General features: G+C 61.8%; 1 protein-coding gene across 4 annotated transcripts; it reads left to right on the top strand.

Annotated features, from left to right (window-relative positions):
• Window positions 1-1,715: 1,715 nt before the first annotated feature.
• On the top strand, window positions 1,716-12,311 carry CFAP410 (cilia and flagella associated protein 410). 4 transcript variants are annotated; one of them, XM_059921700.1, is made up of 7 exons: window positions 1,716-1,906; window positions 3,356-3,374; window positions 4,745-4,791; window positions 7,433-7,662; window positions 8,645-8,816; window positions 9,647-9,740; window positions 11,841-12,054. In XM_059921700.1, the coding sequence occupies exons 1-7, from the start codon at window positions 1,830-1,832 to the stop codon at window positions 11,970-11,972; spliced, it is 771 nt and encodes a 256-aa protein (XP_059777683.1). In that variant the 5' UTR covers window positions 1,716-1,829; the 3' UTR covers window positions 11,973-12,054. The 4 variants fall into 4 exon arrangements, with proteins under 4 accessions (XP_059777683.1, XP_059777682.1, XP_059777681.1 ...); XM_059921701.1 differs by having other exon boundaries at window positions 1,717-1,906; window positions 9,650-9,740; XM_059921699.1 differs by lacking the exon at window positions 4,745-4,791 and having other exon boundaries at window positions 9,650-9,740; window positions 11,841-12,311.
• Window positions 12,312-13,494: the final 1,183 nt, after the last annotated feature.

Below are 13,494 nucleotides of genomic sequence, written 5' to 3'. Positions count from 1 at the left end.
GTCTTTCAGGGCCACCGGAGGATGACATCCTGCAGCTCCCTAGTTTCCAGCCCCACACTGAGCTGGCCATCCTTCACCAGCTGATCAGAGGAGCCCCCGTGTGGCCACAGGCGCTGGGACAACGGTGGAGGTGGCATGGGGGTCTGGGCCACCTGTGCTCCAGCTAGCTGTGCCCTCCACCCCACGCCCCTCGCACCCGGTTCCACTCACTCAAGATTGTTTCTGGGCCCACCCACCATACGGTAGAACCCAGGCATGGATGAGGGGGCTCAGGGCAAGAATTGACTGATAGACCCCTCACAACACAGTGTGTCCCAGCAAAATACAGCACACAGGATGAAATACAGAAAATGCAGTTGTTAAACTACTGTGGGGATGCTTTTCTTTTTTTAGAATTCTCTGTATTATCTTTACAATAAAAATGGTGGGCTTGGATGGGATGGGAGATGCTATAGCAAAATTCCACTCTCCCCCACTGAATTGCAACCCCTGGTCTTGCCAGGGGTCCCTCGTACAGGCAGGTCCTTCACCACTCTCCAGGTCCCTGGGCTTCAGGTGTGGCTGTGACACCATGGGAAAGCAACCTTTGACCCCTGTGAGAGAAAAAATTATTCTGACACATGTTAGAAGAGTAAGGAAGACTTTATTCAAGATTATTGCAATTAGAGGAGAGAGATTGTGCTCAACTCCAAGTTCAACAAGGAAAAGGGGGATTTACAGCCAAGGAGCAGTGAGGGGCCAGTGGATGGAAAGTTACTAAGAGACTTCAAGGGCAGGGGATCTTGCAAACTACAGGCCAAGAAGATTAGCTACCACTTGTGAGGGAGGCATGAGGCACTTAATCAGATAATGAGGGCGATCAGAGATCAAGGGTGGGGGTGACTTCGCAGGATCTTTGCTGAGATCGGGCTGGGCAGGCCAAAGACTGGACCAGGGCCTAATGGGAAAGAGGTCCCAGAGGAGGCTGAGTTTGGTCTTGTCAATTCTAACGGGTCTGAGATCCCGGGTACCTGTCTAAATGTACTTTGCAGCCCAAGTAACCTTTGATTTCTAAAATGTTTAAGTACTTGCGAGGTCTCTGTTAGGGCTGGCCCGTACCTTTGGCACCTGCCGCCTTTCCTTAAATGCTGAGAGGGAGAGGATCAACGCAGCCCTGGGACTGTCCTGGAGTTCTCCTCTCAACACTTTAAATCTTTCTAATTCAGGGCAGTTAGGAGACTATCACTTCTAATCCACGGGACTCGGGGCGGGGACTGGGGCCCGGGGCGGGGGCGGGGGCTGGGGCCAGGGGATGGGATTCGGGATTTGGGACTCGGGGGGGGGGCACTGGGGCCCGGGGATGGGATTCGGAATTTGGGACTCGGGGCGGGGACTAGGGCCCGGGGTTGGTGTCCAGGGTTCGGGGATCGGGGAGGGGGCTGGGGGCCGGGGGTTGGGATTCGGGACCCAATCGGGGTCCCGCGGCTGGCTGCAGTCTCCAACCCTGTCGCCTCAGAATCGCGTCAGAGTCGCGCCAGAATCGCGCTAGAGCCGCGCCAGAATTGCGTCAGAGCCGCGCCAGAATTGCGTATGCACAGAACCGGGAGCGCGGCGCCGGGGGCAGAGCGGAGCGGGCGAGGCGGAGCCAATGCGCGGAGCAGAAGCCCAGGCGGCCCCACTGCGCTCGCGCCGGCCCGCCCCCTCGCTGCCGGCCAATGGGCTCTCAGCACCCGCCCCTGACGACGCGGGCCCCGCCCCTTGGAGAAACGCCGCGGCCTGGTGGATGGCCTCCGTGGTAGCTGGTGGTTTGAGAGCTGGGCCGGGGTGAGGGCTCCGGGCGGCCCACCGTCATGAAGCTGACGCGGAAGATGGTCCTGTCCCGGGCCAAGGCCTCAGAGCTGCACAGCGTGCGGAAGCTCAACTGCTGGTGAGGCCCAGAGGCCGGGGGCCGTCCCCGCGTGTCCTCCCCGCTGCCCGGCGCCCCCTTCCCGGGACCCTCTCCCTGGGACAGGGCTGGGAAGAGCCGCCTAGGAATGGAGACCCCTGCCCAGCACCTCGGCCCTGGAGCGGGGACCCCAGCCCGCCCCCTCTGCTCTGGGGCGGGACCGAGAAGGGCCTGCGGAGGATGCAGAGGGGTTCGGGGTGGAGGGGGGCACCTCTGGCCTCACCTTCCTGGCCCCTGTCCAGGCTGGTCTGCCCGGTCCCAGGGGCTCACAGCCTCTGGGAGGTGATGCCATAAGCTCAGGGGGCCTTTGGGGAAAGGTCGTTTCAGAATTTTCACTCCTCCTGAGCAGTGGTATTTCACACACAGCTCCAAAGCTGCCCTCCTTGCTGGAAACAATTGGAATTACCTTGAAGACTGGCTCTTGGGCTTCTAGGTAGCTTTAGTGGGCAGACGTTTCCCTCTGTGGACAGGTCTCATTTCTGACATTGCCAGCAGTCCCTGGGAGCCAGGCCTGCTGATAAGGTGGGAGATCAAGGTGATTGACACCCTTGCTAGGGGAAAGAAAGGAAACTGAGACTCTAAAGTGATGCTTCAGTAAACATTTTTGTAATTGAGCCCTGGGGGGTGCGGAGAGGGGTTGTCCCCAGGGGACTCACTGTCCGGGAGGTGACAGGAAGAGATACAGGTGCAGGTTCAAAGGCAGGGCGGCCAGGCCTAGCTGAGCCGAGGAAGGACCAGAAGTACTTCTGAAACTCCGGAAAGGTCTGCACACGTTCACCGGGGGTTCAGAGCACGGCTCCACGCGCCCTGTACACTGGACAGTTCAGGTGGCGCTCAGCCAGAAGTAGACCGTCCTGCCCCTGGTGTCGGGCAGATTGACCGCAGTGAGCTCTGCCTGTTCATTAAAAGCCTTTCTCTTTGCGCAGCACTTCTGGTATTTTGGCCACAGCATCCCTGCCATTGTTTTCAATAACGCGTGCCTTTGTTCTGCATGGGGCGGTCATTCTTCCCCTAAGCAGGGAGGCACAACGGCCCTATTCCAGGCTTTCTGAAGTGTGTTTCATAAGTCGCATGTTTAGCCTTTGAACTTGGCCCTTACAAAGACTCCCTTGTTTATGCACATTAGTGAGGGAATCATCCCTCAGGGCAACAGCCTTGAGAATGAGTAAATCTTTGTGTCCTTCAAATGGGGCAACCTCTGCCGTGCCTTAGTCTGCGAAGGAGCCCACCAGTATCAAATAGTTTTGTCCAAAATCAACCAGGAAACGATTTTTGGCACCTTTGTCAGTTATCTGGGAAAGCTTTCTTTTACTTTGTCGTTGAAATCACAGACTCTTAAAGTTTGTAGACGTTTGTCATTAATTCTTGTTTTTAATGTTTTAAATTCAACTTTAACAAAATAAAAGCGCGTATGTCTTTTTCTCTCCCCAGGGGCAGCCGCCTCACTGATGTAAGTATCATGCTGATCATCTCCAGACAATCCCTGGTCCCCAAGAGGCTGGTTAAATTGACAGACCGCTCCCATTCGATCCAGGCGGCCAACCAGTCCTTTGTTCCTTGAGCAGTTTTTGTAAGGCGGGACCACTCATGAAAGAAAAGTTCTGTAGCACCCAAGTGCACTGTGACGTTCCTGCACACATTCTCCTGCAGGTGAAAGGCAGGCCTCTCAGAGGAGCGGGCAGGTCCACGGCACAGACCTGCTCCCACCCGGGGAAGAGCCCCAGTGGCTTGGTTGACTTTAAGAAGCAGTGCACTCAGCTGGAGGTTTCTTTGTATGGGTTCCTGGACTTCACGTCCCCGAGGAGTTTCTTCACTTCAGCTCCTCCCCTTGGTCAGATCCAGCTTCACCCCGACTCCCATGGCAGGAAGAGATGGGGCCTGGGTGGGGGCAGAGCACGGAGCTGGGCCGCTGGGCTGAGCTGTAAGTCCATGAATAGATTTCTACCCCCGCCCGCCTGTTTCTGGGATGCATGTCTCCAGCTCGTACAGAATGTGGGTGCTAGTCAGTGGGTTCTTATTGACTTCTCTTTCGTACCTTGAACCATACCTTTTCTGAGAAACAAAGTTGGAAATGCTGTCAGGGCTGTCCAGAAGAGCCGGTTCCGCCTCATTCTGTGGCTGAAGTGCTGCCTATTCAGCAGCAAAAACAAACGAAGCAAAACACCACTGTAACAGAAAACAGATCCGCCGCAAACATGAAGCATTCGGACCAGGCAGTGCGCTTGTTGGTGTCAGGACCCCATCTGGCGCCGTGCGTGGTGTCTGGCAGGCACACAGATATTTGGGGCTTCACCGTTCATCAGCCTTACAGGTCAGGGAGCCTGCATGGACCATCCTGAGCCCCGCTGCTCTCTTCCGCTGAGTCAGTGTTAAGATGGTCTGAGATCCAGTTTGAAGCCTGTCTCCCTATTGGCACAGCTCTGTTGGCCAGAAGCGGCTTCTGTCCTTTCCCTGGATGTCAGGGGCAGCAAGAAGAAAGGTTCTCTGTCCATTCAGCTCCCCTTACCGATGTCCTTCGAGGGCATGTAAAATTAGGAATGCTCCGTCTCGAGGGCTGGCAGCATTTGGTAGTAATGATGCTGTTGAAAGTTGTGGAGAGGGTGCCCATTTCTCCATCAGGTAGAGGGGACGTCTGGGCTGCAGAGGGGAGCGGGACGCCGAGCCCTGTGTGCTCCTGGGGCGAGGGAAGCTCCTCTGCTTCGGCCCTTGGGGTGGGGCGGACTGCGGCTCCATCTTGGTTCTCTTGGCTGCTGGAGAGGGGTGACGTCACAGGGCCAGCGCCCAGCGACTTTTGCAAAATCACATTCTTTTCCTTCCTAGATCTCCATCTGCCGGGAAATGCCCAGCCTGGAAGTGATAACCCTCAGGTACTAAATGCCGGCCCGCCCCACTCTTAAGTCACCGGGGCTGGAGGAGGAGGAAAGTGTTCAGATCCCTCCTGCAGGCCCTTAGATAACCTGAAAATTCCCAACGAGGTCTGGGAGGGCCGCTGCTGCAGGCCGGGCCCAGGCAGCACGAGGGCCTGGCAGCTCCGCCCCCTTCCTGGAGGGCACCCGGGCCTCCCCCTGAGCTCGCCTGCCCGTCCGGGGGTCAGTGGGTGCCGCCCTCCTAACGGTGAGCAGCCGCCCCAGCGTGACCACGTCTGCCCCAGCGCGCCAGCCTTTTCCGCCCTCCTGGTTCTGTCACTGCCTGGAGCTCTGCCAGCTTCCCTGCATCACACGATCTGTCCTTGGTAATAGTTGACCTCTTCCAGAGCCATTAGCGGTTTAACAAAGGAAGCCTCGTTTAACAAAGGAAGCCTCAAAAGAACCAAATACTGCCTTTGGGGCTTCAGGCGCCTGGGGAGTTTGCAGGGTCGGGGAGGGAGGAACGCCCTCCAGCCCTGAGCTCTGTCCTGTCCGCTCTGGGCCCGGGAGGGAGCTGACCCTGCCAGATGCCCAGATGCCAGGGTGGGTGCTTTCTGCAGGTCCCCACACCTGAAACCTCAGGGAGATTTAAGCCCTGTAAGGAAGGCAGACTCCCTGTTTGGCAGCTCAGAAGGTCGCAGGGCTCGCCCTGTGTGTGGGGTCGTAGGCCCTTGGTCCCGTGCAGATCCCGTGACTTACCTTCCTCATCACACAGCCGGCCATCCTGTTTGTCCCTCCCTAGCCCTCTGCTCGGCCTCCTTTGCGCCTTCCGAGGTCACCTGGTGGGTGCCGCACCGCCCATCTTGTGCTCACGCACCCCCAGCTCCAACCCGACAGGCTCAGGCCGGCACCCTCTTGCGGGATGAAGGAATGAATGAAGGAGGGGGCCCAGGACCGGTCTCCCACCCGGGGCCCAGCTCGGGCCTGTGTGCCTTGGCTTCCCTGGCTGTAAGACCCATCAGACGGGGGTGAAGGCAGCAGTGGCCCCGGCGTGGGGTGGGATGGAGGCGAGGAGAGCAGGTGCAGTGGGGAGCTCGGAGCGCCAGCATGTGCAGGCGCCAGCCGTCCACTGTCACTTACCTGGTACGATTATCAGTGAAGCTGGGATTTGAGCCCACGCCCCAGAAGGCCTTACCTGACAAACAAATGTATACACTTTCATTACCCAAAGACAGCAGGAAACTTGCAGCGGGCTGCGGACTTAACCCTGTCGCTGCCGAGTGCTGTCTGAGGAACCTGGGGCAAGTTGCTGGGCCTCCGAGCCGAAGGCCCCCTCGTCGTGCAGCAGGGATTCTCACCGCCGCAGCGGGGGGAGGACAGTGCCCAGGGCTGTCGCCTGGCTGTCTGGCCGCTTGAACTGGTGGGGACTGCTGCTTGGATGTGGGTTGGCCGTCCTGTGAGATGACGTCGTTTGGCTTTGGTCTCAGTGCCCGTGGGCAGGAAGGCTTAGTCCATTCTGGCTGCTCTAGTGGGATTTTACAGACATTCATTCCTCGCAGTTCTGAGGCCACAAGCCCGAGATCAGGGTCTAGTGAGGGGCTGCCTCTTGGCTCACAGACGGCATCTTCGCCCTGTGTCCTCACCTGGCAGAAGGGTGGAGAGCTCTGTGGGGTCCCTTTTATAAGGGCGCTGACCCCGCTCATGGGGGCCCCACCTCCTAACACCACTGCACTGGGGGTCAGGATCTCAGCATCTGAATCTGGGGGACACATTCGGTCTGTAGCAACGGCAGCGTTAGCCCAGTGGGCGAGGAGGGGACTCCGGGCCCTGCAGGTTGAAGTTCTCGCTTCACCCCATGGCCTGCGCAGCTTCCCTGATGGTGAGGATCCCAAAGCCTGGGTTTGCTGGTGGTGAGATGGCGTCAGCCTCGTCCCGGCTGCCGGGCGAGGTGGTGCCGAGCACTCCAGCAGCCACGTTGACAAGCGAGTGTCGGGTGTGGCAGCAGCGGCCCTAAGGCAGGAGTTGGGACAGCCTGCCCAGCACAAATGCAGCGGCCAGCAAAGGGTGGTCTAGACCGGTCTGGCACGTCGGGCAGGGTCCCCTGCGGCCTGGGGCTCAGGGCATGAGGGTGCTTGGCTGCCCCCCTCGAGCTGAGCCAGCTGGTCCGACTGGGTGTGCAGGGGGTGATCCTGTTCCGTCAGCTCAGACCTGTAGGTTTCTGCCTGGCGCCTGGCTGATGTCCTGTCTCTGGTTCACTCATAATTTAAACCGGTAGCTATTTCTCTTGTGAACCTGGGGTTTGGAAGTTCAGTGCTCGGTTCTCAGTCACATGGGTTTTCCTGGCCGCTGCCAGCTTTGGGCTTGGTGTGTCCCAGGGAGGCCGCAGTCTCCTGTCCTATGAGGGGGCTGAGACCTCCTACCCCCAAGGTTGACTCCTCGCGGCCTCAACAGAGCGGGGGGCTGCCGCTCCCACCTTCAGCTGGAGGAGCTTCCCCCGCCCCCAGGGCTTTCTCCTGGGCCTGGGCCCTCCCTTGCACTTGACTAGCCACGGCCGGGTCTGACCTACTTCTAAGGCGAGGGCAGGTGGGCACTGGCCCAGCAGCGCTCTCGTCTCCGTGGGGCGGGGGTGCCCCGGCGGGCACTGACGGCCGTCTCCCCGCAGCGTCAACAGCATCTCCACCCTGGAGCCCGTGAGCCGCTGCCGGCAGCTGAGCGAGCTCTACCTGCGCAAGAACTGCATCCCCAGTCTGGCGGAGCTCTTCTACCTGAAGGGCCTCCCGTGCCTGCGCGTGCTGTGGCTGGCGGAGAACCCCTGCTGCGGCGCCTGCCCTCACCTCTACCGCATGACCGTCCTGCGCAACCTGCCTCACCTGCAGAAGCTGGACAACCAGGGTAGGTGCCCGCGGGCCGGGTCGCACGCGAGCAGGCTCCAGCCCTGCCGTCTCGCAGGGCCCGGGGAGGCCGGCCTCCTCGGGGTGCCCCAGGTTGTGCCGTCTGCCACCCGGCGTGGCCCCTCGCGGAGTGCAGGATCTCAGCTGAACCCGCACAGTTGTTTCTCTGTCCCGCCATCGAAGCGCTGAGTTGCTGCTTCTCCTTTTTATCCTGCTAAGTACCCTCTGCTCCAAATGCTCGTCCACCTGCCCCGGGAGCACGTGACGGTCTGGGTGGCCGGGCAGCATCGCTGCTGGTCGACAGGGTCCCAAGGTGGTGATGCCAGCAGGTGAGGGCGCTGCATCGCTCCTTGACCCCCCCCACCCCGGGTTGCCTTGCTGTTGGAGGGGTGGGGTGGGGGGATGGGGGGCGCCTTCCTGCAGTTTCACCCCGCGTCTCCTCCATCACCCACGAGGCGATGTGTGGGAGCCCTTCCTGCTCCCACCTCTGGGGTTCCAGCTCGTTTCCAGGGCCATGCCTTTTTCCTGTGAATCCCCTGGCGTTCTCTATGCTGGTTCCTGACCCTTATGTGCACGATTATTTTCTCCTAGGTGAATGATTTTAATATAAATAAACTTCACATAAACTGTCATGTGTGAGTGAAATAGAAGAAATATAGTGTAGTCTGTTCCTTTTAAAACCCTGTCTTAGTTTAGGGTTTTTTATGAGTATCTACCTGCTTTTGGCAAATGCTGACATTCAGATTCACAAGCAGTCATTGGCCATCTGTCGTGTCTCCAGCACCTCCAGGGCGGGATGCAATGGTGGGGGACCCAGCCCTGCTCCCGGGGGCTGGCCGTCGGGGTGGACAGACAGCCGCCTCAACTCCGAAGCAGACTGTGCTGAGCGCCGAGGGCCGGCCGGGCCACGGCTCGGGGGGCTCGCTCGCGGTGAGGCCGCTGATGTCTTGCCCCTCCCCCTCCCCCTCCCCTCCCCCCCCAAGCTGTGACGGAGGAGGAGGTGTCCCGAGCGCTGGTGGAGGGAGAGGAGGTCACGGCCCCCAGCAGAGAGGACTTCGGGAGTGGCCCGCCCGAGCTGTCCTACACCCCGAGCGCCGTGGATGCCGCCGCCGAGATGCCACGGGACCCGCTGAGCCTCGGCGAGGAGGAGACCAGGTGCGGCCCGCGGGCCTGCCCGGTCCTCCCGCGCGCGGCTGTGCCTCTGGGGCTGGAGGGGGCGTGCGGATGGTTGTTTCTGGGTTGGCTCTCAGGGGCCCCCAGCCTGGGGTCAGCCACGTGGCCAAGAGAAGGCCCAGGGCAGGGAGCTCGTGCGCGTGCGGGACCAGCCCTCCGCAGGGAGTGGTGGACTCGGGGCGGTGGACTAGTGGGCGTGCAGGGCCCCCTGCACAGGAGGGAAGCCTCGTGGCCATGGCCGTGGCCAGCCGAGCCTCTGTGCAGCCTCAGGAGCCCCGGGGACGGCGGGGCAGGTGGGCTGAGGGAGGGCCCTCCCTGACCCACAGGGCACCTCAATTGAATGATTGTCACAGACGTTTGTGGGCAGAAACTGGACTTGGGGAACGTGGTGGAGACCACTGTTCACAGCAGGGCCCCAGGCCGGGCGCCCGCTTGCAGATGAGGCCCGTGCGCCTTGCTGCCCCGCGGCGGGAGAGGGAGGGCACGTGGCTTTTGCTCTTTGTCCGGGGCTCGTGCATCATCTGTGCTCGTGCCCCACCCCCCGGCCCTGGGGGGAGCTCCAGGAGCAGGGAGGTGACCCCAGGGGTCAGAGAAGTAGAGCTGCCCCGCCCGCCGGCCACTGCTGTCCCCCCAGAAGCAGGGTCCTGCAGTGGGGCTCTCCCTGCGGATGGGGTGGGGTCCGCTTTTAGGAGCCTCTTCCTCGCTGTGCCCCGAGGCGCTGGGCCCACAGATGCTGTGTGAACAGTGCGGGCGGGGCTCCGTGCCCCCCCGGGCCTCACGCGCGCTGTCCTCCCCCCACCCGCCCCCGCCAGCAGCATCCAGGGGCAGCTCGGCCTGAAGCGCCCTTCCCGGGACCAGTTTCCTTCCTTCCCGCAGAGGGCGGCCACAAGCAGTCGCAAGAACAGGGTGAGTGTGACAGAAGCTGCTCTGGGCGGAAGTGGCCCCAGAATGTGGAGACTGGGGGCCGGGGGCCGGGGGTCGGGGGCCGGGGGCTGGAGACACCACAGGGACGCGCGAAGCCAGGCCCTAGAGGGTGGGAAGCCGACCGTCTGGGTCCAGTGTCTGTGTCTACGTCTAAGCTGGTTGGACGTGGCAGACGGAGGAGGGGTGCCTGAGTGCGCAGCGGGGGCCCCCCCGCACCCGGGGCTGTGCCGAGGGCGGTCTGGGGGCGGGAAGGTTGCTGCCTGGGGAGAGGCCTCCCGCCTGCGGCTGGAGGCAGGGACCCTCCTGGCCAGGGCGGCGGCGGTGTCCCTGTGCAGTGACCAGGCGGCAGGCCCCACGGCTCCGCAGGCATCCCTGTAAGGATCACGGCTTGTTGGCTGAACGATAAGTAGGTCATGTGGGCCGCTGAGTGACATCGACGAAGACCCGGGTCCCTCCAAGTCCTCTCGTGTCACTCGGGCTTGTGCTTGGGCTTGCCCCGCGCTCACAGGGGTGCCCTGCTCCAGGCTCGCGGCCGGCAGAAGGGTGGGGCCGTTTCTTGCCGTGTGTCCTCTTACCAGTGCAACATCTTCCCCGCGTGCCCCTGCCCCCCAGCAGGCTCGGTGCCAGTTCCCTGAGCCGGTCATTGGCAGGGGAATGGGTCACCAGTCAGCTCAGCCCAGAGGGGGCCTCGCCACCGGCTCACGTGGGAAGGGGAGCTGTCTGAGCAGAACCAGGGTCTGTGGGGAGGCCCAGCACCTGCTCCAGCCCCTGGCTCGGCCTGACCAGAGCTGTCAGGTGTTGTGACCTCCCTGTGGCATCATGAAGGGGGGCATCACAGTCCGAGCGGGGCTGCCCGAAGCCACGGGCTGGGCCTCGCTCATTCACGTGGTGACCACTTGAAATGCGTGCAAAGCTCACGGGAGGTACAGAAGTGGATGGACTGAGGCCCCGTCCTTGGAAGTGCCAGCCCCCAGGGCTGTGGACAGATGTGACCGCAGGCTGAAGGCCGATCTTGGCAGCAGTCACTTGGCCTGTGGCTAGTCTCCCCCACCCTGCCCCACCCCGGCAGGTCACTGTCCCCTCGTGACAACACTCTCAACGAGGTGGCCGCGTGGGGCAGCTCAGGGTCCCTGCACACACTTCCCACATGTTTTGGGAGGAGCCCGAGGTATGTACCGTCCCCAGTGGCAGGTCTGCCCAGCAGGTGGGCTAAGGCCTGAAGCTCCCCCCATCCTCACTCCCACCCCAGGGCCTCTGCAGCGCAGAGTGGACCAGAGAGTGAAAACACTGGTTCAACTCCGCGCCTGCCATAAATGCAAATGAAAGACCATCAAACCTGTTCAAACAGGACACCTACTCTGAAAGCAGAGAACAGCAGGGCCCTGGCTCTGCCACCAAGGGTCCCGGCCAGGCTGGGTGTCCCTGTGGGTATCGAGCCCCCCGCAAGCCTCCGAGTGCAAGGTGCCGGTGGCCAGGAAGACCTGGGGACACGGGGGAGGGCTGGTGAGATTTGAGGGGAGCAGGAGTCTTAGGGCGTTGCAGAGCCAGGGCTCAGCACCCCAAGCGTGAGCCTCTGAGCGACGTCCTCACGTGTCCACACGGGCCGCATGCTCCGGCTTGCGGCTGTGCCTCAGGTCATCCCACAAGAGGGATCGGCTCAAGTAGCCGCCTTGTGCAAAATCCTTCCAGAATCTTCCTAGTAGAAATGGCAATGTTTCCCTGCTCAAATGCAGATGGAAACCAGGTGTAGCTATGTGGACACGGGTGCATCACACACTAAGCACGTGTGCATCTGAGTGCGTGTTGCTGAGAGCCTGCTTCTGGCCCCTGCTGCATTGCCGCCCAGCCTCTCTGGGCCTCAGGGCTGTGAACAGGAGGTAAGTCAGTTCGCAGGAAGTCCCTGCCGGCGGTGAGTGCCACGCCCGTGCCACGACTGTGGCTTCCGTCTGCCGGAGTCTCCATCTGTTGCCTGCAAGGCCGCCCTCCTGCAGGCCGTGCTCCCGCGATGTGCGCGTGTGTCGTGGTGCGGGCGGCCCAGCCTCGCAGGCGTGATGCTCACGCAGTGACTCTCTGTGCCCCCAGAACAACATCCTGACCGCCGTCCTCCTGCTGCTGCGGGAACTAGACAGCGAGGGTCTGGAGGCCGTCCACCAGCGCGTGGTCAGCCGGCTCCAGGCCCTGCAGAAGCAGGAGCTGCAGGAGGCCATGGAGTGACTGTCAGCGGGGACCCTGAGCTGAAGCCCGGCGTCTTCCCGAACACCTGGGAGAGCGGGGCGGGCACAGCTACGGCCTCTGCTCGACCCCAGGCTGAGCCTCGGCGCACAGGGCTGCGTCCTCAGGAAGCCTCGCCCACCCAGGAAAGCCGAGCTTTCGCTGTGGATGGGCACCACGCCAGGGCAGGAGGGGCTGGCTGGGCAGACCTGCCCCTGTGCCCTCTGCTGTGAGGGGCCGTAGCCAGATGCCCTCCTGTATGGCAGGGCCACCTCGACTTGCCTCTTCTTGAAGGTGGGCTTTGCAGCCGTCCTCCCTAATAAATATTTTTCCAAAGTCTGATCTGGAAGCAGATGTTTCCTGAATGACAGGCACGGCCTTGACGTTCTTGTTAAAGGTAAGGGCAGTCGCTCGCGCATGTTTTCTCAGCCAGTTGTCTGACTCTGTCATGGGGTGGATTTCTGTTGACCACAGGAGACTTCCAGAACGGTGGCAGCCTTAGGGATGGGCTGCCCGCCGCCTCCAGGGACGTTTTGTCTGCAGGGCACTGGTGTCCCTTCTTGAGAGCCCCGCACGACACAGAGGGTCTGTGCTGCCCGAGTGAGAAGACCTGGACAGCAGGCCTGCCGCTTCTGTCTGGGGACCTGACGCAGCTGCGTGGGAAGGGACAGCCTTCTGGAAACCGCGTCTTATGTTCTCCTCCTTTGAGAAGAGTCGCAGGCCTTGCTGCGGTGACCAGGACGCGGGCGGTGCCTCCACAGCCCTGGGGTCCTTCCTGGTGCCCCCAGTGCAAGGGGAGGAGGGTGCCCTCCGAGCCGTTAGGGGAGGTCCCTTCTTGCTGGGCTTGGAATGACCGGGACTGGTGTCCTGTCGGGGCAGGAACATCCACGCCCCTGTGGGAGCCGAGGGTGTGTCGGGTTGCATGAGGGCTGCACAGACCCAAGGGGGACTGACCACAACGTGTGCAAGAAACCAGCCCGGAAGACCACCGGCTCCGGGAAGATGAAGCTGCACTCGTGGTGCCGCCGTCTCACGCTGGCCTCGTGGGAGGCCCCGGGGAAGGCGGTGGTTCACCTTGGGGCCCCCCTGTAGTTCTCAGGGCAGGGGGTGAGGTCTGGCCGCGGGAAGCGAGGACTCGCCACGCGGGGCCGTCTAGGACGGGTGGCCGCGGCCTGTGCATGTGCCTTCTCTCGTGTTTACGGGACGTTGGATGCTCTCGATAAAGCCTCGTCCTGGTTAGAACGAGCTGGGCGTGCTTATGTTTCGTTAACACCCTCCCTCTCCCCACCCACCAGGCGCGGCTCACACCCACTTCCCCTGCCCCACGATCTGGTACGCCTGAGTCGGGGACCCTCGACTCGGGCCCTGGTCGGGGTGAGCTGCCCGCCTCAGCGCCTTGACTCTTCAGCTCCCCGCGTATCCACCCCTGGCCTGGATCCCAGGCCTCCGGTCTTTGTGGGCACGTCATAGTCCCAGCTGTGAACTTCGCCCCAGGTAGCCCTGAAGGTGGGGTTTCGGAGCAAAG

The sequence above is a fragment of the Balaenoptera ricei genome, chromosome 4 (assembly GCF_028023285.1).
Source record: "Balaenoptera ricei isolate mBalRic1 chromosome 4, mBalRic1.hap2, whole genome shotgun sequence".
Taxonomy (NCBI): Eukaryota; Metazoa; Chordata; class Mammalia; order Artiodactyla; family Balaenopteridae; genus Balaenoptera; species Balaenoptera ricei.
This window is presented reverse-complemented; position numbering and strand designations above follow the sequence as displayed.

Bases quoted from the DNA above. Each gene is read 5' to 3' on its own strand.
- CFAP410 (XM_059921698.1), top strand. From the start codon at position 1,830: ATGAAGCTGACGCGGAAGATGGTCCTGTCCCGGGCCAAGGCCTCAGAG. The intron at 8,817-9,646 runs GTGCGGCCCGCG...CGCCCCCGCCAG, and splicing joins CTCGGCGAGGAGGAGACCAG to CAGCATCCAGGGGCAGCTCG. The intron at 9,741-11,840 runs GTGAGTGTGACA...CTGTGCCCCCAG, and splicing joins CAAGCAGTCGCAAGAACAGG to AACAACATCCTGACCGCCGT.